Source organism: Channa argus, chromosome 22, assembly GCF_033026475.1.
Source record: "Channa argus isolate prfri chromosome 22, Channa argus male v1.0, whole genome shotgun sequence".
Classification (NCBI taxonomy): Eukaryota; Metazoa; Chordata; class Actinopteri; order Anabantiformes; family Channidae; genus Channa; species Channa argus.
In genome coordinates this window covers 10,018,848-10,043,863 of record NC_090218.1, presented here as the reverse complement: position 1 = coordinate 10,043,863, position 25,016 = coordinate 10,018,848, and the positions used below count along the sequence as shown (strand labels likewise).

The 25,016-nt window shown below is 40.0% G+C and overlaps 1 protein-coding gene across 1 annotated transcript in view; it reads left to right on the top strand.

Annotated features, from left to right (window-relative positions):
* The first annotated feature begins 1,221 nt into the window (after nucleotides 1-1,221).
* fstl4 (follistatin-like 4) overlaps nucleotides 1,222-25,016 on the top strand; it is a 186,505-nt gene continuing 162,710 nt past the window's right edge. Inside the window, exons 1-2 of the mRNA XM_067492346.1 lie at nucleotides 1,222-1,534; nucleotides 18,119-18,278. Of these exons, the coding sequence (XP_067348447.1) occupies nucleotides 18,129-18,278 (150 nt within the window). The 5' untranslated portion in view covers nucleotides 1,222-1,534; nucleotides 18,119-18,128. The remainder of the gene's footprint in view (nucleotides 1,535-18,118; nucleotides 18,279-25,016) is intronic.

Below are 25,016 nucleotides of genomic sequence, written 5' to 3'. Positions count from 1 at the left end.
AGGAACATTTTAATTGTACCAATTAAAATTCAAATCATGTTGCATTTACTAAATGAAGATTCATGCTGATTATTTTTGGATTATTTTCCATTTTATCAGAAATCACCTTTACAGCAGGATTTGCTCCCCTTTTTCATCTTTGCTTCCTTTCTTTCTTTCTTATTTTCTTTCTTTTAACGCCCACAATACTGTTAGAAATGTTTTATATTTTTGCCATTTCTTTCCCTTTTTCTTGCTCTTTTTATTCCCGCTCCCTTTTTGCTTCTTTTTCTTTTGCTGCTTTTTCCAACTGAATTTTTTTTTTTTTGCCTCATTGTCTTGATAAATGTTACATTGGCCATAAATGTTTTAGTGCCACATGCAATTTTGATGGGGGTCCCACCATTTTTGTGTCTTTTTAGGATACAGCATGTAGGCCTGATTGTGTCATGCACAACTTCTACAACATCTTCCCACATTAATGCAAAGAGATGAGGAGGAGCCCAAAATGGTTGAGGCCCATGTCTGAATAAGTGAAGGGAGAGAAGGGGGAGAGGTCAAACCGACGTGTGCGTGTAACACCTTAATATTCTCAGGTAACTCCATCATCCCCTGTCCTCTGCATGATCATTACTGCTGTGTTCACAGTCAGTGTTTGACGTACAGCTGACAGCCACTGCATGAGTGGAAAACAATTTAGGCAAAACCAAATAAAAGATGCACATGACACTTTGTAATTCTATAGGTGAACCCAGAAAACTGCAGCATCCTGCAAAATGTGAACGCGCACAGTGATGTGTTTAATATAACACAATTTGAATTTAAATTAAGAGCTTTTCGACCACTGAGCTGTGAAAAATAATTATTTTTACAGCAAATTCAGAATTTTAAAGAAGTGTCAGAGTCCTATTCCAGGGATCACTGATTTAATTCTTGTTCCGAGCTGATTTGCATCGGCTTCTCTGTGTTTTTGTATTTCTAGTCTTTTTACACACCTGTTGTATGTACGACGCACACAAAGACATCACTCATTACCTAAAACCCTAAATTAAAAATCTCTCCCCTGAAATTAAGAAACAAAGTAACACATCTGCAGACAATCTTCCCATCCGTGTTTTTCCGGATGTCTATGTGCTTGTCGTGGTTGTCTTAGCACACACACACACACACACACAGTCCATGCACGCATGCACACACAGGTGTCGCTTTCCAGTGGGATGTATCTGCAGATGCAGCCTCACCGCATTTGGCGTGCAGCGGCTGACGTCAGGAGCCGAGCTGAGTGAGAGGACTTGAAATAGGGCAGAGCAGGAGCGCAGCGCTGAGAGGAAACCAGGCGGAGGAGCCGGAGGATGGCCATCCGCTGCTGAGAGTTGGGACGCTCTACCCGTCGCTACCAACACACCAGCCCCTAATTAATCGACACCTTTGAAACCCTGCCGGGTGGGAGCAGAGGAGTGGGAACTAAAGGAGCGAGGTTTGGACGCGAGGAAATCTGTGGCATATTCACTCTCTTCCCCCTTTTTTTCAATCTTCTTGCTTCAGAATACGACAGGTAAGGTGGAATGTGCGCTTGCTGATGCGGGTTAACGGCTTCCGATGCTTCTTGTGTGTTGTTGTTATTTTTCCAACTTTGGCTGTTTTTGGACGCATGACGCCGTTTGCGTTCAGTGTCTGAGTGAACGCAAACTGCAAAGAGGGTGGCAGTGGCGTGCTATAATTCTGAATTAGTTTGAGAGTAGCTGGGGAGAAAGGCATCAACAATAGAGACAGAGGGAGAAAGAGAGAGCTTCCGAATTTACAGTCAAGAGAGAAATGTGTGAGGTGCAGCCTCATAGCGCAGGGCGATGTCAATGACAATCTGTGACAGTGTTTAACTACATCGCCTCTTATGTCACCTATTGTCTGGCGCAACACGGGTGTGATCAGTCATTTATTATGACCGGATGCCAGCTTTGACAACCCCTCATAGCCGTGCAGTGGCTCTGCGTGTTCGAAAACAACATGATAAATGGCTCCAGTAGGACTCTTCTGCCCGGCTGCGCCAGTTTAGCTCAATCAACAGAGGAACTGGAACTGGAGTGATAACACAGTGAGACACGCACGTCCCTGGCATCGCTTCCCGGTCCCTGCACTCTACCACCACCACCACCTCCTCCCTCTCCTCCTCACAGCCAGTCCTCCTGCAGTTACTTTCTCTGTCAGGACGCAGGAAGACTTCACCTATTGACCATCGGTTTCCACTAACGCTCACACGCCGCTCATCTACTCACCGACACAGAAAAACTCTCAAGATTTACTTGTCTGCTTGTGGTAAATGAGCTGCTCCAGCGCTCTCTCATGGGAAAAGGCTATCAGTGTCACCAGAGAGCTGACACAGCGGCACCAAAGCCTCCGTGACGGCCAGCGGAGTGCGAAATGAGGACTGGTCTGCGCAGCGCCGCCGTGATGTAGCGTGCACATTGCGCCGGAGCTCTCCGTGGTTCTGAAAACGATCCAGCCTCTTGCCTGCCTACATCACTCTTTGCCTTCCTTCCATCCCCTCTTTGGGCTTCCAGACTCTTTCTGGCTTTGCTGGATATCTTCTCTACCTGGAACCAGATATGGAGCCAACGTCCAAGCAACAGAATTATGGCCATTCATCACTGCGCTATCTGTGAAAGACTGGCTGTAAATCCTGGTCCTTCAGCTGTAAGCGGGGCCAACAGCCCCTCCACTTCTCAACTCAAGCACGTCGTCACGCGCACAAACACACACAGCAAGCACATGTGGAGACCTGGATCAATATGTCCAATGCTTCTGAATGAGAATATTATTGGCATCGCTGCTGAATCTGTTTGCACTACAATCTGCAATCTGACCCCATAATTTCCAGTGACATATAGCCTTTAAACACCAGCTTGGTTCTTCTTTGCAGGGGAACCCAAACAAGAAAGCAGGCAGACACGTGACAGACATCTTGTTTTGCTAGAATAAAAGTTTAAACGTGTGTTTGTTGGGCCAACAGTTGGGTTTATAGTGTTTTCATAACCAGCTCGGTAAAGCTGTGACAGAAAAAGAAAAAGTGGAAGAAGGACAGTGAAGCCACTTGTAATGATTGAATAAACTGCAGAATGTTTCAGCAGCCGATGCCAAAGTACAAGTAAAAAAGCTGCTGTGGTGTCTCCTACACCATGTCAACATCATCATTTGAAACATTCAGAGCCGCTCTGCAGCCCACTCTGGGGTCACAGTCAACAGGCTGAGAAATGATGATATAACCCAGAATAGTAACTCAGTTGGGCTTCTAGCACTTTGCAATCCGGTGTGTAACTTATTAGCTGTATGACAGAGGGCCATTACAGCGCAGTGTCCGGCCGATTATGGCTGGTTGTTGTGCTTCAGAGACGTCCAAATAGTGGAATGACTCACACTTTACAGACTGACACTGAAGGCAATCTAGCATATAGGCACACACAAAAAACAATCACTGTTAACAGTCCAGTCATTAGAGCTGAATTAGTGTCTCCTCTTTCTCATAAACACTTCAACTGTGGCAGTGCCAGAACCAGCTTGATGCAGCACGTACGTGCATGTGTGCACAATGTCAAAAGTTGGATAAAGCACAAACCAATGACAATCCATGCCAGTAAAGGCTTAAGATGATTTGATGTGTTGTGTTGTACATGCTCAGGAACAGTTTTCACGCACTTCCACAGTTCTTGCAGGAAATTCTATTCTCGGTCCGGGAGTCTTTTTAACTTTGTCCCCAGACTGGATTTAAATCTATCAACATAATGATGTAATTGACTGTTTGAGTGACACAGGCAAATGTAAAACGGTGGCCGGCTTCCTGATGCCAACAAACTGTTAAACAGTGTCAAGCACTGTGGTTAGTTTAGTTTTTGGTTGCTCTCAGGGGATAATTGGATTGCGAGTTGGCAGCATTTTCATGCAAATACAGATTAATCTCACCTCCCGGTTTGAAATCAGTTTTATAATACAACGAAGAGTCTGTTGACTTTGCTCCTTGAAGGTCACAGGTCAAGCTGAATAACAGAACAGCAGGCTGGAGTTGAGTGTCTCGCTTCAGGGGAGTTCGAGCTGAGCAAATGCCCGCTGACACAGGAGGCTGTTTCGGAAAATGCGCAGCTTCTCCTCCCACTTGACTTCCAACCTCCTTGATACAAAACAAAAAGGAAACCGCAACGCTCACATGCACCGAAGCTATAAAATATCCTAATTTCTTTCTGTCCTCCTACTGTAATGTCGGTGCAAAAGAAAATTAATAATTCAAAGTTGTTTTGTACTTCAAGAGATCTTTTTTACAAGTTTGAAAATAAAACTTCCTGAGGGTTTGTAGATGAAAGATTAAAGTTGTGTTTTACAGGGTGCTGAAGTAGGATTAGTCATAGAGAGGAAATTCGCTGCAGGACAGAAGGGATTGTGATGGTGCTGTCTGCTTTTCATTTTAAGCATTTCATTTCTAAGCAGTGGCTGAGGAAACACTTTCTTGTGCTGGTTTGCAGTGAATCTTATTGCACAGGCAGGATAGACGGCAAACCAAAGAAACGGTCCGTACTCAAGAAAGGTTTGCTTAAAACACTCAGAACATATGAATTAGCATTAGTTTTATAGTTATTTGGAGTGTTTAGTGTAGTGAACATACAACAGGTGAAATGCAGATAACAACAGTCAAAGTGGTGAAAACAGTTCAGTCGTTCTTTTATTTCTAACACACAGAGCAGTGCTGTTGTATAAATTCAAGGTAGGCACTGCAGGCTGCAAACAATCCACACGTAAAGAGCCCTGGATGACAATTCCATGTAACATTTAATTGGAATAAATTAAAAATGTCATGTTGCTTATAATGCCCCCACTCGTGAACATCGCCTGAGCTTAACTAATCACGAGCAAGATTTATTTCCACACAACAAAGCCGCCCCCGCGGGTGAAACCAAACCCATTTCCTTATATTCTTGTTATTTATTTATTTCTTTATTTTTGTTACCCGTGGTGACTTTGATTCCTTTGGCTTTGCAAATTTTCCATTGAAATGTAATGAGCTGTACTCCAAAACAAAGGTAAGAATGTATTACAGAGGGTGAGTCACGCTCTTACAGGCTGGCTCTTCACCGTACACTGACATTCTGATGGGGCTGACAAGATTAGCTTTACACTGAACTGATGAAACTCTTCCTCCTGGGTTTATCTGGGGCACACAGGCTCTCAAAGCCAAAGAAATATAACTCTGATTAACATGAGGCCTATAACAATGAGAATCGCTTAATCTGAACGGCAGTGAAAATGAAGAAGGCCAGTAACTTGCTCCATTAGATTCGGTATTTTTCTATTCCAGAGACACATTACCGTGCCTGCCGCCTTTCTTGATAAGTTCACTGTGCTCCCTGTAGAGTCCAGGGGGGCAAAATGTGGACAACACGGATCACTTGAAATTCCTATCACTAATGTGGAACTTCTAGAAATGACCTTTACTGCTGCTTCCCATATGAACCCAGCGGCCGGGCTCAGAGCATCAGCACCGCAGCTCTGAGCAAATAGTGATCGCTGCCTCTTCTGCCTGAACGGAGAAAACTGACGAAAGAGTCAGCGGAGAGGCAGAAATGCATAGAGGGGTTACAGAAAGGTCACCTAGCATATCTGTTTTCTGCAGTGAATTAAGTCAACCATCTGCCTGTCCCTTTTATGCAGTCATTCCTCAGTCTGTTGGCTAAAACTGCCACACACGGATTCTTTTGCTTGGATTTGTGACGTTTGTACACGTTTGAAAAGATGCAGTGATTCAAGGCTGGAAGCATTCAACGAGTCAAGTGGAGAGAATTTGAGGTTAAGCACCAACAGTTAGTGACCGATGTCCTTTTTAATGAAAATAGTTTGTTACTCAAACCAAAGGAGAGCGACATAATCTTGATTATGTGGCCCTAGGGTAAGAAATCTGATGGAGACAAAGGTATTAGAAAGGTGTGACAGTGCTAGTAAGAGCATCTTGAATTGTGATCTTTTTGTCAGGAGCGCTCCTCTCAAGGTCAAACATAAATATGACATGTAAATGAACATCTAACCTGTGGATCCTTTCACAGATAGAAGGTCATGAGTTTGAACTTGTGGGATTCCAGGTAATCTTAGACTGAGGGACTCACTGGGTATATCGGGCAAAGCGGTAAACTGGTTTGCTTCCTATTTGCCAAGGAGTAAAATCTTGTGCTTCTATTGATAAATATACGTCATCTCTCTCCCCCACTGAGTATGATGTTACCCAAGGGTCAATGCTTGGTCCAATTCTTTTCTCACTCCACATGCTCCCACTGGGTGATGTTATACGCAGGCATAATAATTAATTTCACTGTTATGCTGATGACACTCGGCTGTATGTCCCTATTACTCGTGAGGCTGAGTTCTCTACAAGGTTGTATGTCCGATAATAGAAACTGTCCTTAATGTTTCTTTAATTAAATTCAAATAAAGCAGGAATTCTCATAGTTAGACCTCAAAATATTTCCAGCAATATACTGCCATCCTTAGGACCTTTATTAAAATTTGTTAAGCCTGTTGCTAGAAACCGTGGTGTTTTATTTGACTGCAACCTGAGTTTTGAGCATCACATCACTAAACTACTTCAGTCCTGCTTTTATCATCTTAGGAATACTGCAAAAATCACACCTAGGTTAAATTTTAACGATGCTGAGACTATTATTCATGCTTTTATCTCCTCCGGTCTTAATTACTCTAAAACGCCTGCCAATTGTTCAGAACTCAGCAGCTAGGCTCCTCACTAGAACTGGGAAGTTCAGCCACATTACGTCTTGTCTTTTGTCACTACACTGGCTCCCTGTTTATTTTAGGATACATTTCAAGATCTGCGTGGTTTTGCTTCGTCCTATATTTCTGATCTTTTAATTCCCATATGTGCCTTTATGAAACTTAAGATCATCAGACAGTGGATTGTTGTCCGTTCCAACCTTCCGGTTAAAAACAACGGGGGATAGAACATTTTCCATCATGGCTCCAAAACCTCTGGAATGACCGACCTGAGGAAATGACTGAGTGTTATCTTTTAGGTCTAGTCACATTTTTACCAAATTGCCTTTCCTGATATGAGACTCTTGTTGTAGTACAAATAATATATTCGATTTTATGTATTTTAACAGTGTGCTTTTCTTTGATTTTATGATTTTTTTTTTTACCCTGATTTTTCTCTAAAGATTTCTCTAAATTTTTACTGTGAAGCACTTTGTACTTTGTTTGTTTATTACTATTTTAACTCCATGTACAGGTCCAGGTAATTTGGTTTGGCTTCGCAGAATACAAAGACATGACGTTAGGTCGAGTTGTGAGGCGGTTGTGAATGTGAGTATTATTGTTATTATATTATATATATATATATATTATATATTATATGAAAGCTGGGATTGGCTCCTGCACCCTGTGACCTTTAACAGGACAATTGGTATGGATAGTAAAAGAATAATCAATTTAATCTATTTTTAAACGACTGACACTGTTTTCAGTGCCACACGAAAATCTGTGGCACTGCCGTAAAACTATATCACAAAACGTGAATACGATGAAAAATGACGACCTTAAGGTCCGAAAATAGATGATTGTTTGTGAAGGTGAAGCTGCAGCAGGACATTTGCCAGGACTGAGTGTGACAGCTTGTCAACAAAGCAATTATAGCACGCCGACAAGCAAGCCCCATCTGTGAACCTTAATAACCAAATAACTAGCTGCCGAATGTCTAAATCCTTATGAGAAAATAATCTGGAGGAGTTTTAATGGAGCCGTCAACCAGTGAGCGTTTAGGACCACACGGATTTCACAATAAAATACTGAAAATACAGTGACATTAGAGGAGAATCATCTGCCTCTTCACATGCATTGATTTGCTGCTGCTGAAGCCACGAATGAGGCTTCAAACAACAACGTGCGACTATTTATAGGTTGTAGTGATTCTTCAGTTAGTGGTGATCATATATACAAACCACACGTTTCCCCACAAAGAGCCTCTGGAGAGAGATTCTTTTTTCCTCAAACCTCTTTCTAGTTGTTTGCTAGCACTTTGCCACTGCTCTATAATTAACAGACACCGTCTTCGTAGCCAGGCAGACCACCCAGTCATGGCATATTGTCCAGATATCCGCTTTTCTCCCGCTCCTACAGCCAGCAGGGGATTCCTAGATTTAACAAATCACTTGCTGCTTGTGTTTCAGCTACACCTGACAAGCAGGATGTGGGTTTTAACACCCAAGGGTGGCGAACTGGTCATGGAAAGTTGTCAGAGAAAGAGTCAAAAGCCAATATTAGTGTTGAAGTGAGAAATATAACAAGGGAGACAGAGAGAGAGAGTAGAGTATAAAACAGGAAGGAGTTTTTTTTTTTATTATTATTCCTTTCTTTCTCTCTCCAGTCTCGAGGTGGGGTCTTATTACTACCTCGCAGCCTGAAGCTTTGTCTTTTCTACAGGGAGACAGAAAGTGGCAAAGAAAATGTGTCAGGCAATAATTAATTGTGAGGTATCGCAAAAAAAAAAAAAAAAAAAAAAGCAAGCTGATAAGGATGTGTGTTGTTGCTGAAGCACCACAGCCAGCATTGTGTTCTTCCTGAGGTCTCTGTGCCTTTTCTGGGTAGGCCCAGTCTCTTGCTCTCTGAGGGTACATTTTAGCACAATCTGAAATGGCACATGTGCCTTGGTTTCTCTGCAAAAAAAAAAAGAATACATTAACTTTTCTATCACTGCTGCCATATGTTTCTTTTACATGTTTTAATTGCTTTAATGCTGCCCCTATTGTTGCTCACATTAGTTTCCCAGCTGTTTGGTTTTTCCTACTCTTTGTATATTTCTGTCTGCTTTGCGCCTGTTGTCACAATTTGTCTTTTAGTTCAACAAATTGCTAGGCTTTTATACCCCTTTCCTCATTTCCCACCCAGCTGTCTTTTGCTCAACGTGATCTCACACCTTATCGGGTTAAATTAAAGGAACAGTCAGCCCAGCTCCGGTCCACTGCTGTACCTTGACAACCCCATTGCTAACGCGTTATTGGTTTTGATCCTTTTTTAAGAATGTTTTGACAGTGACAAAGAAATTTAAAGTCACCTAATTTATACTTCAACTTGTGCAAGCGAGCACACTGGCCGCTAGGAGGCAGTTGCGAAGATAGTGATGATAAGCTGGCTGTTATGGTGTGAATAGAAGCACTTGTCTTTCATTTTTTGACAACCTAAATACCGCGAATTCATGTTTAAGATTCACTTTTGAGCTCTGTTTTTGGTCTCCACCAACTCCTGAGAAAAACATAATTCAGCTGTTATATAATAATATAATGTTCACTACTAAATAACTGTCTCTCCTTGATGTGATGCTAAAAGCTAAAACTCACTTAATTAGCGCTTCTTTTTATAATTGATAATTATAAGTACTGCACATTTGTTGGCTGTAAAGCAAAAAAACAACGAGTTAAGACTGTACAGGGCTCTGCAGAGCTGGTGAGACCTACAACTAGTTTTGACAGTCCAGGCTTGGAAAGGAATGGCTGGCCGACTATGTGACTAGCTGTCATTTGACAGTTAATTAGGACTCAGCCTTCTTACATACTCATATTAGGTGAGAAATAAAATAGAATGATAGTTTTACTAATACATACCAAAATAAAAAAACAAAGCAGACAATGGTTTAGCTCTTGCTTTATCAGCAGCATATCTATGGGCCAGTAGGTAACCTGCTGCACATCATCATTAACATGTGCCACAATGCCATTTGATGTTGCCACAAAAATATACATGTTTATATTGACATTTATGCACAAAAAAGGTTTGGCAAATATTGTGGGTGGGTTAAATAATTTAAAAAAATGTCTTACCCTTAATAAGTGTGCTATTGGCACAGATGCCTAAACCACTGTCAGTATAAATACTGATTAGTAGCAAATGCACTGGTAACGTACTTTAATTTAATTAGATAAATAGAGAAAACTACAGTTTTGACAGTTACTTCATGCCTTTTGTTGTTAACAGTAACTGTATGATCAAAGCCACTGGTTTCAACATTTTAGGAAGTGAACATGGGGCCTGCTAAAAACCACTGTGCCAGACTGAGAAAGGCTAAGATATCTATTCCCCTTTTTTTTCTCTTGTTCCATCTGCTAACAGTCATCATTAATTAGATCTTTTCTTTTTTTAATTAGTTCCAGCTTGTCTATCAGAGACAAAATCTTATTAACTGTGAGCTGCCTGGAACCTGTGTTGATAACGGCTGTCAGCTTCTAACTGGTGAGCTGTCAATGCCTTCTCGCCTTTCCAAAGGGCAGTGCTTATGAGTCCTTTACATTACAGTGAATGACAGTTCATAACCTTATCTTTCCGGACTTCTGTCTGTGCTTTATCATTCCTCTTTGGGAAACACTACTGCAAAGCATCTTTATCACATTTCATTTCATAAGAATTAATAATAATGGCAAAAGAAAAAAGCCTGACAGGAAATGTACCTTGTTCACCTGCAGTGTCTGGAAGATAACTAGGGCTAGAAAATGTGATCCTGATGCATTGCTGACAGGCAGATTGACACCCCTGGTGTCCTCAGTATCTTCTCTAACTACACAGGAACAAGAAAAGAAATACAGACAAGTCAGTCGCTGCTGCTTCCAAGCATCCTGAAAACATTTTAGGCAAAGGCGATTCTCGTGGTGGCTCTATTTCATGCTGCATAGACATCTGTCTGAGGAAGGGGGCTGTTTGAAACCCGAGTGCAGGGAGATAGACCAGCAGACGCAGGATGATAGCAGAGATTTTACTGAAGCGGAGCATCACTTTGAGGCAGCACTCAGAGTAACAGCATGTGGAGAGGTTTGTTCCAAAATGGGGCATGCACCATTTGGGGAAAAAAGAGACATAAGTTTAAAAAAATGACTGACAGCAAGAAATTTGTTCCTTTAACTATTGAAGATTAGCAGGTCAACCCAGCTCACAAAATTTGTAGATCTTTTAAAAGCAGGGTGGGTCCTAATCATTGGGGAAAACTTTTTAAATTGTAAGCATCAAAATACAGCATTCAAAATTAATTTGTATGTGCCTCGGTACCAATGCAGTCCTTCAAATGCAGAAGATTTTATTAATTACAGAGCTTCCACTTCGAGCATGTGGTGTTCAGCATCCACAGATGTTATTTTTTTCGGTCCCCCCCCCACCCCCCGCCTCCTTTGTAATATTTTTTAAATACTCAGCCACTTGCGGGGGAGGAGGCGTGCTGAGTGGGGACTGACTGTCGTACTTCAACTGCATGTGCCATTTGTAACTCTGACAGCAAACCTACCTGGAGCTGAGAGCTGGGACAGAGAGCAGCAAGGATAACTCAGCCTGATCACTTCAATTTCTGTGTGAGCCCAGCAAGAGGCTGCAGAGCTGCTTGCAGTCTTCATGTATATGGCAGCTTTTAGCTTAGTTGTAGGGACGGAGGCATTATGTTTCTGGGCGATGCGATATCTCAGGACCATCTTAAGAAAATGTCTTCTAATTGGACACAACTTCCACTGATTGGATTTTAATGGTCGCAGGTCAAAGTCACTGTGACCTTACATCTGTCTTATTCTTGTCAGTGCAATATCTCAAACACACCTGGGGGCAATTTCAATTTCTGACATAAACCTTCACTTGGATTCATGAATAAACTGATTAGAGTTTGAGTCTGGGCAGACATGCATGTACAGGTGGAGGCATACTCCGAGGAGGTAATATTAATAAAATGTAGATTTTTTTAATGGCAGCTGACTTTCTGGTCGGTGATTGGGTTCGATGGACGCTGTACCGTGCCCAGCAGACAGCAGGGATTTACACCCACAGCTGTGTCTGTGGCCAGGTTTTGTGAAGAAAGGCACTTTAACGTTAAGGTCATCTGTGACCCTTCACTGCGGCATTATCATGTATATTTAATTCAACTCAAGTTTTTCAAAAACATAATTGAGTAGCGGTAACAGTAAAACATAATTTCTACTAGACTGCGTTGTCTGCCTACCTACCTAATGGAATGCATAATGCACAAGTGTTATTGTAAATTTGTGTAGACAACAAGTAAGTTTTTCCTCCTTATAGACCGGTTTTAAATAGTGCCTGTTACAGCTGTACAAAAACAGGACAATGTGCTAATTAGATGAATACATAAGCTGCAAAACACCTCTGTGGGATATTGGCTTGTTTTCTGACTTGTAGGATCTTCACACAGAGAAGGTTGATGTCCACAGCTGTGAATCACTGAATAATACATGTATTTATGATGATTCTCGCTATCGTATATGGTCCTTTAGGCTCAGTGCTGTCAAGCAATGCTCTAAACCATCTTATTGTTATTGTCCTTTGGTACGGGTGTTCTGGTGTATGGTGAAAAATTAACTGGATCCTACGCAATATTAAGCGTCTAAGCCTCATAATACACAGGACATTAGCTCACAGTGTCAAAGACACATTTTCAGTAAGATACAAAACTATACAGCTAAAGATGTAACAGAATAAATAAGGTTTACTACTGTAAACTACGGCACACACCTAATTCTGCTACTGACTGAATGGCACATATAGGGCACGTGCATCTACAGGGCTTACTAGAATGGCAGGCTATGAAATGTAATATATAGTGTACACTTTAACATAACAGAACAAGAATGGCTTCAGAGCTGGCAGAAGACATCTGAAGTTAGTGACTAGTGTTATAAAGTATAATCCAACCTACACCTGAAAGGAATCTTACCCAAAGTTTAATCTCAGTTAAATGTAAAAAACACTGAAAAGTACATCATTAAAAAAAATAAAAAAATGGAAACACATGTGCCACAATAAAACAGGAAATATTTGGGAACATTGATGCCACAGAACATTATGTTCTCCAGGATGTATACATGATATTGCCACCACGTATAGTATGAATAGAATAAAAGAATTACAATCATAAAATAATATTGCACTTTGTGCTACAAGAGATGCCACCCCCCCCCCACCCCACCACCTCTCTGGATCGAGGTTATAATTGCTTCTAATGTAGCTCCGAATGGTTTGCTTTGTGTAATTATATTTTCTGGAAAATGTACAGCAGATTGAAGTTCACCAAATTGTGTGTTGATACCTTAATGGAAATAACCTTTCAACCATGTTAAAACAATTTTCTGGGTTCTTGTGAAAAAAAGTTCTGTAGCTCATATAACTGTGACAAACAGGCTGCTGCCCAGGAGATTATGAGTCTGGTTGGAAATTAAGTGCCTTGACAACATATTGGTATAATCTCACTTACAGTACAAGGTCACATTAAGTTCTTAGGGAGTATTTGCATATATACTGTATCTCTTTTTTGACAGAGATATTACTGGCTGAAAACTGTATTTTGCCAATAAAATCAATATAGCTAAAGTCAATTTAACTGTAGTAAATGATATTGAAAGAATACTTTATCATTAGTAAATCTTGCATCAGTGAATCCCTGCTATGCAGAGACTTGCAGATTGATGTCGTCTTTAATGAACACGTGGCTTCATAGTCTAGTGTGTCGGAGTGACCGTGATCCTCTCATGTATCCATGCATGCATTCATTAGGAAATCTTAACAGTCATTCAAAATTAAGCAGTGGGCTGAAAATGAATATTTTAACTCGACCTAGAAAACAGCAGCTCACGGTTGAAGTAAAGTTATGTGTCTCAAAGGCACATGCGTTGCTGTCGTACTCCAAATGCCATATTTTATAATGTGATGGCTGGCAGATGGCTTTTTACCTGAGATCTGCACATTATAGACATTTAGCGGGATTTATAACAGCAACAGAAAAAGCAGTGGACTGCATTGCAAACACCCAATCGAAATGAAAAAAAGTTAATTGAGTCGATTTCTTTTTTTAATATAACGTGTTAACTTGCCATAAGAATTTATAGCGTAGGTTCATGTTTGTTTAAGTCTTGCATGCCATTGGCTTACAGTTATCAATGGAAACTTTTGTTTCGCACCCCAAAACATAAGAAAACCAGAGGGTTTTATTATTTGTGCATAATTGAGTCAATGATGGCTGTGATCTCTTCCTAATAAACACCACTGCAAGGCTGTAATCAGGGATGGAATGCCATTCTCTCTTCTCTGTAATCATTGGAAGGATTTCATTTTTAAACATGCATTGTTACACCAACTAACAGCATAATATAGAAAGCCCAGAGCCAATTTCTCAGGAATAAATATAAAGAAAATAAGTCCGCTAGAAAGTAAGCAACTGAAAAAGGAGACGGGTCAGCTGCAGGCAGCTCTACAGGATCCCTTTGTGTCCAGAAAATTGGTAGTTCAGAAGTAAGTAACATGAGAGATAGATGGAGACGGTGGTTGGGGTGTGAATAGATGCCATTTAACTTAGAGTACATTGAGTGTGTTTATGTAATGCAAGTACCTCACTCAACAAGTCGGGTGTTAGCAGAGCTGCCAAAGGGAGGACGGGTTTTAAAGACTCTGTCTCCTAAAGCTTTTTAATATGCTGGTCAAACAATGGCTTCCTCATAGACTTTCTCCCTCCTGATGAATTTTAAAATGGACCATTCATTCCACACCACGAGGGCTCTTTGTATTTGTGTGTGTGTGTGTGTGTGTGTGTGTGTGTGTGTGTGTGTGTGTGTGTGTGTGTGTGTGTGTGTGTGTGTGTGTGTCCTCATGGGGACTCATGTATGAATGCGTGTAGCTGTGTGTGGGCCAATGCCAGGGAGCCAGGCAGGACATTAAGACAGTGACTGGCAGATCTCATTTGGTGTTTAATTTCACAAGAGTGAGCTCTCATCTCTGAGGGTTCATTAGCTGGCTGGCTAGCTGCATCGTATTGGTGGTTCCTTCAAGTGAGTGAGCTTTACTGTGACAGGACTTTTGAGAGCTCAGACTCCAGCCTATAGAGCATTCATGCAAAATATACAGTTTAATGTGAATATAACATGACATGATGCATTGTTTACAGTAATTATAATCCAGCACACTGACGGGTGCCATTCCTCTGTGCTTTAAGCACATTTGGCTGATAGCAGGTAACTCTACTTGCTGTAAAGCTGCACTAATCAATATTTTTATAATAACAATGAAAATGACCATGTGTAATGTGAAAGGGGTCACACGTTGTAACAAACTCTCCAAGAGTTATCACCTGGCACTGCAGTTCCCCTAGTGCTACGAAGCATATCACTGTGTTGTTTTTCTGGCTCACAGCTATGCTTTCATCCAACTCATTTCCAGAAGCAGCAGGCAGCAGTTTTCAGTGAAAATGCTCTAATAAACTCACTGTACGCTACCTGCTCAGCACCAAATGTAAGACGCACGAAGGTAGAAACAAGTTGGTGAATACAGTGGAGCATGCATCGAATAAATAAGCAGATATTTCTCTCGGGAGGACAAAAACACAACTAAAAGGAAAGTAAGCACTGAGATTACATCCATCATTATTTTGAATGCTGCTTTAAATCTCCTGCATGCATAGAACTACATCTATTTTATAATATAATATAATATAATATAATATAATATAATAGTATATGTAACATTTAAGTAATGTAAAATTGTGAGCAGAGAAGTTCGCTTTGTTTACATTGGGGTGTAACTTAAAACATACATTTTATATAATTACAGGAGTTATTGTAAAGAACTTTGTTTTGACTGTCCCTGCAGTGCAAAGATGAACCAGAAAACGTAAAAAGACAAGTTAAACACTGACTGCATCCACTGTATGATTTTGAAAAAATGCCAGTAAAGTGGGCATGGGGCTGACAGGAGGTAAGGGAGGGTCTGAGACCAAGTGTGTGAAATCCTCAACCAGACGATCCACACAAATCAAAGGGCACCTATGCCACCTTGGGCTCTTTGCCCCTCCAGAATCCCCTGCAGCAGGAATTGAGGGGGAGAACCCCCACCTGTGACCTACCTAACACCTTTTTGGACAGCGAACTAATCAAGCCTCAAATACTTTGCGCACAAATGTCAAGATTTGGACCATGCTAACGTAAGCCATCCCTTTCTGCTCTGAACAGTCCTCTGTATTCCTGCTCCAACACCATGCTCTGGACATAGTTATCAAATTAGAATAATTAGAAAAATACTAATAAATGTACAAATCAAGCAGAAATTGTTGCTATTCTCTGATTGCTCAGCAGGGTGAAGCTCGCTCAAAATCACTTTACAAGTAAATATGTCTGAACTATATAAATATCTCTGCACATCCACATCTGGTGCTGTTTAATGCGTCTCAGTGTACTGTACCTCTCCACATTAAAATAAAGTGTTTGAGTAATGTTAAGAAACGACTGTTCACACTGTATCTTTATTATAAAATGGAGTTTTATGAAATGCTTCACAAAATTGGCTTGTTACTTATTAATTTATGTGTGGCAAAAACCAAAATAGATACATAACCCAGAGAATAAAATTTCAGCCAGCAGGACCAGGACAGGTCAAGGTGAATCACAGCACTGCTGGAATATTCTGTAAAGAACTGCTGCAGGTATTTAACACCACAAACACCTGAACTGTTTGAGATGCATCATGTGTTTTTGTGCCCTTGCTTCAGTTCAATTGCAAACTTTATGGCCCCCTAAGGGAAATTTGTTTTCAGACTGGTTCTGCAGTAAAACACACAATAAAGCCACATAATAAAGTATAAGACCACAGTAAAAACAATAAACACATTACCTGAAAGTACACTATCGCACATAACAAACTGCCGTGTCACATAGTACAACCATAAAAAACCCTCAGCTGATAAGACCAGACAAGAAGATGGAGTCCAGTAAATATTTCTCATCAGTGCAAAATGCTAATTACTTCTGGAGGGCATTAAGTGCGGGGGCTGGAAGCAGTAACATACAGAATATGCAATACACACAGTACAATAACCTGCAAAAATATTACTTTTGTAATGTCTACAGGATTCATTTATTAGTGCAACTGTGTAAAGCAGTGCTGCTAATTGAACACCTTGCTCTCCACTGTGTCTTCATTTCTCATTTGTCATTCCACATTATAATGCATGCTATTTTTTTTATTACAATAATTACCACTATATGTTAGTGATCTTATTCTAGTTGAAATGAATAGTTTGGGCGTTCAGTCGCGCTAAAGCAGGACCGTTTTTTAAGGTATTTTAAGGTTTAAATGTCTCCATGCAGATTTCTTTATACTGTACCAAAAGAAATCTTCATTTGTAGAAACCATCCGCTATAACATTGACATGTTTACAACAATAAAGTTGTGATGCTTTGTGTATTTTTTGTCTCTTTCTTTCTTTGTCCGTTGAGTGTGAGGGAGCATGCGTGCTTCACAGCAGTGAAACTGAGCTTCTGTATTCATTCTTCAGGCTCCCATGCCACACTCCACCATTTGCGACTTCAGAGGCTTGTCTCTTTGTTGACATCAAAAGATTTTCTGTGCCCTTTGTAATACAAATAATTATCCCCATCAGTCCAGGCTTTGATGTTTACATAGTTCTGATTATGTTGTGTGTGCATGTGTGTCCATGTGCAGGTTGGCTGTATGTGTTTATTCGATTTAAGTGTGCTTCATTTCCCTATTTGTCTCTGTACCTACTGAATGAACCCTTGAAACATAGATGTCTATGAGCAGCAAAGGATGTCTTCATTCTTATTGAAAGTATCAGAAATTCACACAAGATTGATTTAAGATGCTCTTAACACTAAATTGAGTTACTGGTATCATGTTCTCGCATGTCTCATTTTCTCTTGTCATGTCAAGCCTGTAAAAAGGTTTGTGTAGCAAGGCTCTCTGAGCAGTCTCACTCTATTTGCTGTCCTATGTCTCACTTAAGAAGATGTTTTGCAACCAATGTATTATACTAAAACTGGTTGCAATGACATACACAAATAATGTGCTCATTTACATGTGATGCAACTACTGCACAGATACATACAGGTAAATTCAAATACATTCAAGTTAAGATCACAGCTAAGGTGTGGAAAATGTACAGTTTATGTGATTGTACTAATGTTAGGACTCACAAAAAGATTTATTCCAGTTATTGATGAGTAAACTCCTCTATTCCCATTAAATCCAGATGAATATGAAAAATACCCGTATAGCTTTGTTTTGTTTCAGAACAGTAGGGGCAAAAGAGTGACTCTAAGTTTGTTAACTTTCCACTCAGGTGGACACTCATGGGCAGCCTTGGTGTTTGGGCTGTGGCTGTCGCCGCTCTGCTGGGAACTTCAGGGTGCTGGCTGGCTGACGGGCACAAGAGCAGCAGGCGAAGCAGCATGGATACAATCACCATGTCACGCACCTCCTCCCATGAACCACACTCCCTGGTAAATATCCTGCTCAAGTCATACACACATTTACAGACAACCTTACTGTACTGCTTCCCCTGAGGGCATTGGCCTCTCTCACTGTCAAGCAAGAAATGCACTAATGCTGCTATATATTCATGATATATGCTATAATCCAAAAGACAAAGACATAGTGGCTGATTAAAAAAATGTAGTATGACATAACACATTTGTTATTACCTTTAGCACCTGAATAAACATGTGCAGTCTTGTTTTCATATGACCTGTAGATTTGTGTTACATGAGAATCCAACTAGTATCAATAAGAACTGATGCCGCCTATGGGGTAATGTATTGTATTGAATAATCCATTTCCATTTTACATAACAAAATATAATTACTTACATAAATAAATAAACTCGGTCGTCAACAGTTAAGTAAAACAATTACTCTAATGGTAATAAAAATTTAGATAGAAATTGTATCGTCAGAAGCCAAACCTCCCTGACATTAAATGTCCTAATTGCATTTTGCTGCGGGATTATAATAACACTAAGAATCTATACAAATGTAAAAATACAAGTAACCAGTCCCAAGCAAGTGAATCCATCATTAAAATAACTATTATCGTGAAGCAATAATAGTTATTTTATTGCTCTTACTTCAAGGTAAAAAAGTCTTTTTCCCACCTGGGCTTTTTCCTAATAAACACAAAACATTTAAAGTGAAATTCAGAGAGCCTATTCCTCAGCATGGTTATAAAGACTGCATCAAATTTAAGGCTGACAGCAGGAAGTGGCTCAAATATGATTTAAGTGAATGAGGTGCCAAATGTTTCCAGAACATAAAGGCAAATTAGTTTAAAAAGTTATAGACGAGAAAATTTATCATATAATGCATATTTCACTGACTTTCACTGTTGGAAATTCACTAGATTTAAATGGTAAAATATAATTAATACTATATGTTATTATAATAATATTTAGAGCGGCATAACAAAATTTCTGTAACTGCTATTGGCTGCAATTCGGTGTGAGTTCAAAATCGACTCGGTGACATAAAGCTGTCAATAAATCACACAGGTAGAGACGTGCAGCAACATGTTTTTTTTTTTTTTATCTTTATTAATAACAATTTGGGACGTGCAGCTATGTTTGGTTGATTGAAGTCGACACCGTTACGTCAGTCAACTTAAGCCTTGGAAGTTGCTGATTGGGTGTTTTTTCCCCGCGTGGTTCGAAGCTCAGTGATTCTAAACGCCACTGGTTGAGTCATTTGTCAGTCCGTTAAAGTGGCGTTTTTTACAGAAAAGTCAGGGTGTGATGAAAAAGGTTTTGACTTCGGGTATTTCTCACAACACATGTGAGTTGGATTCAATCAGTAAAGTCCGTTTTCATGATGAAAATGCGCTGGTCGAACGACGGGTCTCCACCCACAAACGCCCGACTCACTAACTAGCTGACAGCAAAAGAGCACATTGGGTAAGTTGCTGAAAATGTAAAATTTCTGTAAAGGCTCATAAATTCTGTAGAAACTTTTGCTAGAATTGTTAAAGCAACGGAAATGTCAAACCTTAAAGCAGGTGTCGCCGTTTTGGGCGTGGCAAGCGCTTAGCTTCTCCTAGCGCTAGCTGCTAGCCTGGTTTTGGGCGTGGCACGTGCGTCTCTGCGTTAGCTGCTAGCCTTCATCCACTAGCTCCATTAGGTGTTAACATGTAGCTAGTTAGTTAATACACTACCTTCATGTAACTGCTCTGGGATAACGTTATGTGCATAGATTGGCTACGGGTCCCTAGCTACGTTATTGACAGTTTAAACATTCCCATAACATTACTTTTAGTATATTTTTTTTCTATTCAAAACACAGTTTAAGGAGACTTAAAACATATCACTTCAAAAACATGAAGCGTTTGTACCCACTGATGTGCCACGTTGCTAGGTTGACTGACAAAGTAGTTATTAAGGCCATATTTTCATTGCAGCACCCTCACAGTTTGATAATTTCCTGGCTTTGAAATGTGTTTTTTCTGTCAGTATGGTATTATACTGCAAGCACAAGGTGCACAGTTGGGAGGAGAGGTGCAAACATGTGGGAGTTAGATTTAAATGTGACGGCAAAAGTATGTTGGTGGTATTTTGTTAGATGATGTGTCTTAAGAAGACGGGTGTTGGAACCACATCTGTCTCTAGTGCAGCATCAGTCCCCTGACTTTGGGTGTGTTTTCTCAGAAATTATAGAAAAACCTTGCAGCTACCAGCTCCTCGGTCTTAATCAGGATAAAATATGGAGTTTTTGTTGTTTAAAGCAGGAGCCAAGGTAAATCTTTATGCATTAGTAGTTAGAATGAGTAGTTCTTTCTGCATGTAAAACGTTTCTTCTTCTATTCATTAAATCCCTGCGGCCATTTGAGGACAGCAGGGGATGTAAACTGTTTTAGAATGATTATATTAGAGCCTGGTGCCTTTGTGGATAGCAGTCCACTGTTTAACTTTTATTAAAACATGCTCAAATGACACCAGGCTTTTGAACATTAGCCCTATGCAATACTACACACTTCAGACTCGTCCATTCTCTTTAGGTATTTGCTACTATAGCCAATTTTATTGAAACCCTGCAGCCATTGCTGGCCGATTCCTGAGAGATCGGAGTTGTACCTTCATATGTGATGAAGGACTACTTTATTTCCGAGGCAGGTGCGAGAATAAGGGCACAGGGTTGCTTGGTTACCTTGCAGAGTGATACAGAAACCGGCACTCTTATCATTCACTTTTCTCTGTCTCTCTGTTCACTTTTGAAAAGAAGAGGAAATTGACAGGATTATAGTTTAACAGTTGTTCGTTGAAAATCACAAGGACAATGTTTGATTCGGCAGACAGAGAAAATCTGTTACTATATTGAATTCAATAGTCCCCTGCCTAGACCTTCACTATGTCTTCATATTTAATTCTTCAACAGCAAACTGATGTTGAATATGTGTTTGCCACTGATTAAATTGGGAACAAAAGGTCATAAAGTGACGAAGGTGGCAGGTACTAGTACAGTTGGTAATAGACAAAGTTATCTTGGATAGTTAGTTTGGATAGATGTAAGGCTGTGCTTAACTGAGTTGGTATCTTTTTGTATTAGCCGTTCAAAAAGAAAAGAATTACTGAGGTAATTCAGTTGTAAAATGTTACCAGATAAAAGCTAAGTGGAATGTAAGTGAGCAAGCAGAGGGTGTATCTGTTTCAATCATATCTCAGCTAACACTTTTCTAACAAATCAAAAGTGTATTTATCTTTAATAGCCATGATTCCACTGCACACTAACAGGCTTATAGATCTTTAATTTAGTAAAAAAATGTGTGTGAGTGTGTCCAGGCCTGGTGGCTAAGTCGTATGACCAAGTGAGAGACATGATGACTTAAGGGACAATGACTGACAGGATGTGCATGCCTGCTATGGCTGGTATTCAGAGCTAAGAAAGTTTGAGCTGCCACTAATAAGCTCTTGGGAGTCCCTGGAAAAGGCACAGAAGCCAGTGTTTCTTTTCTGTGTTTTAGCATTACAAGTGTGCGTGCAGAATGCCTTTGCATAGTTGTAACCTGCTGTTTTGAGTGGATCGAATTAGTGGTGGTTTATCAGCCACAGTGTAGTAAGAAACTTTGGATACATAATGTATTAACATTCTCATATGTTGTGTTTTGACAGTAGGACCAATAAGTATCCTGATGCATGGGTATCTTTAGGATTTTAGAGGGAACTCTACCCTTGATAGTTCTTATAATCTGGGACTTTACCTGTACTATTTTCTGTATTTTTTGTTAAGCCTGTGCAATTATTACTCTTATTTTGTATTGCTTTAACCATCTTGCACACGTCTCTTATACAGCAGTCTCCCTTTGCCCTCACTGAAAGCTCAAACTCTCTCATTCAGGCTGTGGCATGTTTAGGTCAACCAAAGATTCTACACGACAGGGTGGTTCACCTGCTTGTTTAGCCTGTTAGCATCCTGTCACACAGTCAGGAAGTTTTATTACCACAGAAGAAGAGCCAAAAGTGTGAACCGACAAGAATTACAACAGCGATTCAGTGATGGAGATGGGTCTGAGTTTGGACCCAAAGATGGATGTATCTAGACAGCAAAGTCTTATTTTGACTGTTTAAGAGGCACAGCGTGGCCATTTAGGCAGAAATGTGCTGCTGAACGAGCTTTCATGTTTACGGCTATCATGATGACACTAGAGATTGACAGGTTATGGATTTACATGCAGTACAAGTACAGCAGTAGGAAGACTGGTGAATCAGCCTCTTGGTGGGATAGTGTTATTGTGTTATCTTAAAGAAACAGCACCTGGAACAAACTATTTCACTCACTTGACCAAATGACCTGTTACATATTCAATATAAGATAAATTAGCACTTTCTAAAATTGGGAATCATACAAAAGCATTTCAATAGAGTCCCTGGGGGGAAAAAGGCCCTACCTTTTGCGTATTATGACTATTTTAAATGAACAATGTCTGTGTAATAGGAACATAAAGCCCTAATAGGTTGTCAATAGGACATATGCACAGACACGGACTATGATTCTAAACTATACAGGTCACATGTAGATGTTGGAAGGCTGGCTCACTTTGAGCTCTGCCAAGTTGGCAGCTGGCTGTAGTGTCACTTTGACCTGGTAGTTCTGTCCCATAAAAAAACAGAACAAATACCCAGACCCCCTCCACCCTCCCAGTTTATCTGGCCAAAATTAAAAGTTAAAATTCTGGTGCCAATTCACAGCTTTTTCAGTCAACCCTGGGGTGAATCCAGCAAATCCGTGAATTTACATGATAATGCAAGAGGCATTCTGAAAGCCTTTGGGAATTATCGAGTTCTGCCAAATTTTATTTTTTCTATGACTAAAATCCCCAAAGAACAATATAAATCATGTAAACAGAGGAACAATAGAGTATCTTAGGGGGGTAAGAGACTCCAAAAGACGAGCGAGAAATAAAGTAAGAAAGTCCGGAAGGTGGCTCGTCAACTTCTTCTCAACTTCCTAAGGGCCGTCTTAAATACCAGCAGAGCAATCAAGGTCGCTGTAGTGTGTTGACAAATCCAGCTTGGTTACAATTACAGTATGAATCTTGGCACAGCTGGAAAGTTGCCATTGTCTTGCCAGACCCGAATATTGACAGGAAACTTGGGTCACACTGCTTGAATCATGTCTGCACAGCGTGTCAAAGGTGAACAGTAGCACAATAATACTGATAAAGTTGACGGCAAAATACCAAAATGTATTTAATGATAGATGTAGCTCTGTTGGGACGTTCTTTGTTCTGATCTAAATGAAGTGTCTGTCTGATTTACTGCTTGTACCAGTATTTTTCAGCATACAGTGCATTATGCAGTGTATGCATTTCAGGTGTCTTCTGTGATCGGGCTTAACTTTAACTAAGAGATGGTTCTGTTAATGTGGCTGATGTAGTGGCAGTCTTGATTCTGGATTCCTGTGTTGGTGGAGAGTTTGTCAGTGACTGTATGATTTGATTTGGTCCGGGTATGGATTAGGAAAAAGGAAATACTGCAGGAACAATGAAAATAAAAATAATGAAAATAGCCTTTGTTCTATAATTGCAGATTCCTATTTTACTTTTGAGTAGTGGGGCTAACCCATAACATTTACATTTTGATTATAACTTGTGCTCATAAAGCTTTACTTTCTATTCCATTGCAGGCCCCAGAGGGTTGCTACACAATTTGTATTTTTTTTATTTTTTTAGGGTTTTTTTTCAACGTTTTGATAGGTTTTCTTCAGCTTTGACAACTATTTCCAGTCACACAGAACAAATGCACTGTCCCTGTACCACTATGAGAAGCAATGATTCTCTACTATAATTATAGTGGTGGGGGATACTTTGTTTAACAGATGTATCTGCTAGATTTCAGCAACGACTCTTTTGCAGTACCTGCTACTCGAATCACAGAGCATTAATCATTTTGTATGCACTTCTTAGATAGACACTGCATTGGGGATATTATAGTGCACATTAAATTGACAATGGACTGACGTGGTAGAAGTGGGCCAGTTACTTTACAACACAGCCATTGTTTAAAAAAATGTGTTTTAAATGTTTTAATTTACCATCTTCCTCTGCTTTTTTATTTTGCAAATGGGAACCTGGCCATAGCACTGGACAGCACAGTCCCACCCCCTCTTTTCTATTTTCTTTTCTCTTTTTTTAAATTGGCTCAAACTATTGTGAATTGACTAGCAAGTCTTTATGAAATCATGCCATGACATAAGTCATATTCTCAACTTTGATGGTAAATAATAAAGAAATTGACTTATTGATACGTTACATTTTTGTGACGTATCATTGCTCATATTTAACTATCAGTTAGGTTTCTTCTGTTAAACCTGCATTTACAGTGCGTGATTTATTCTTACTAGGGAAACAAGTGCAACTGATGGACAGATCCCTATAGTGTCACTGGAATATGAAGCCACTCCAGTTTATGATCTGGAGGGGAAAAAAATAATTTGTCAGGATATCCTTCTATATCTACATTATCTCAAACCTATGCATAAACCACTTAAATACATTTTCATTTTTGTTTGTCTTTTGACTTCTTTTCGTTCATTAAGATTCATGCTGGTGCACCAATGAATTGGTTTTAGGCTGTTTTTTTTCTGAAGACATCAGGCAGTGACCAATGTGGATGAACACTTCTCTAAAGACGACTCGATTATTATTTTTTAAATTTATTTATAAGTTCGGAAGAACTCTCAGTGTATTTTGTTTCTGTC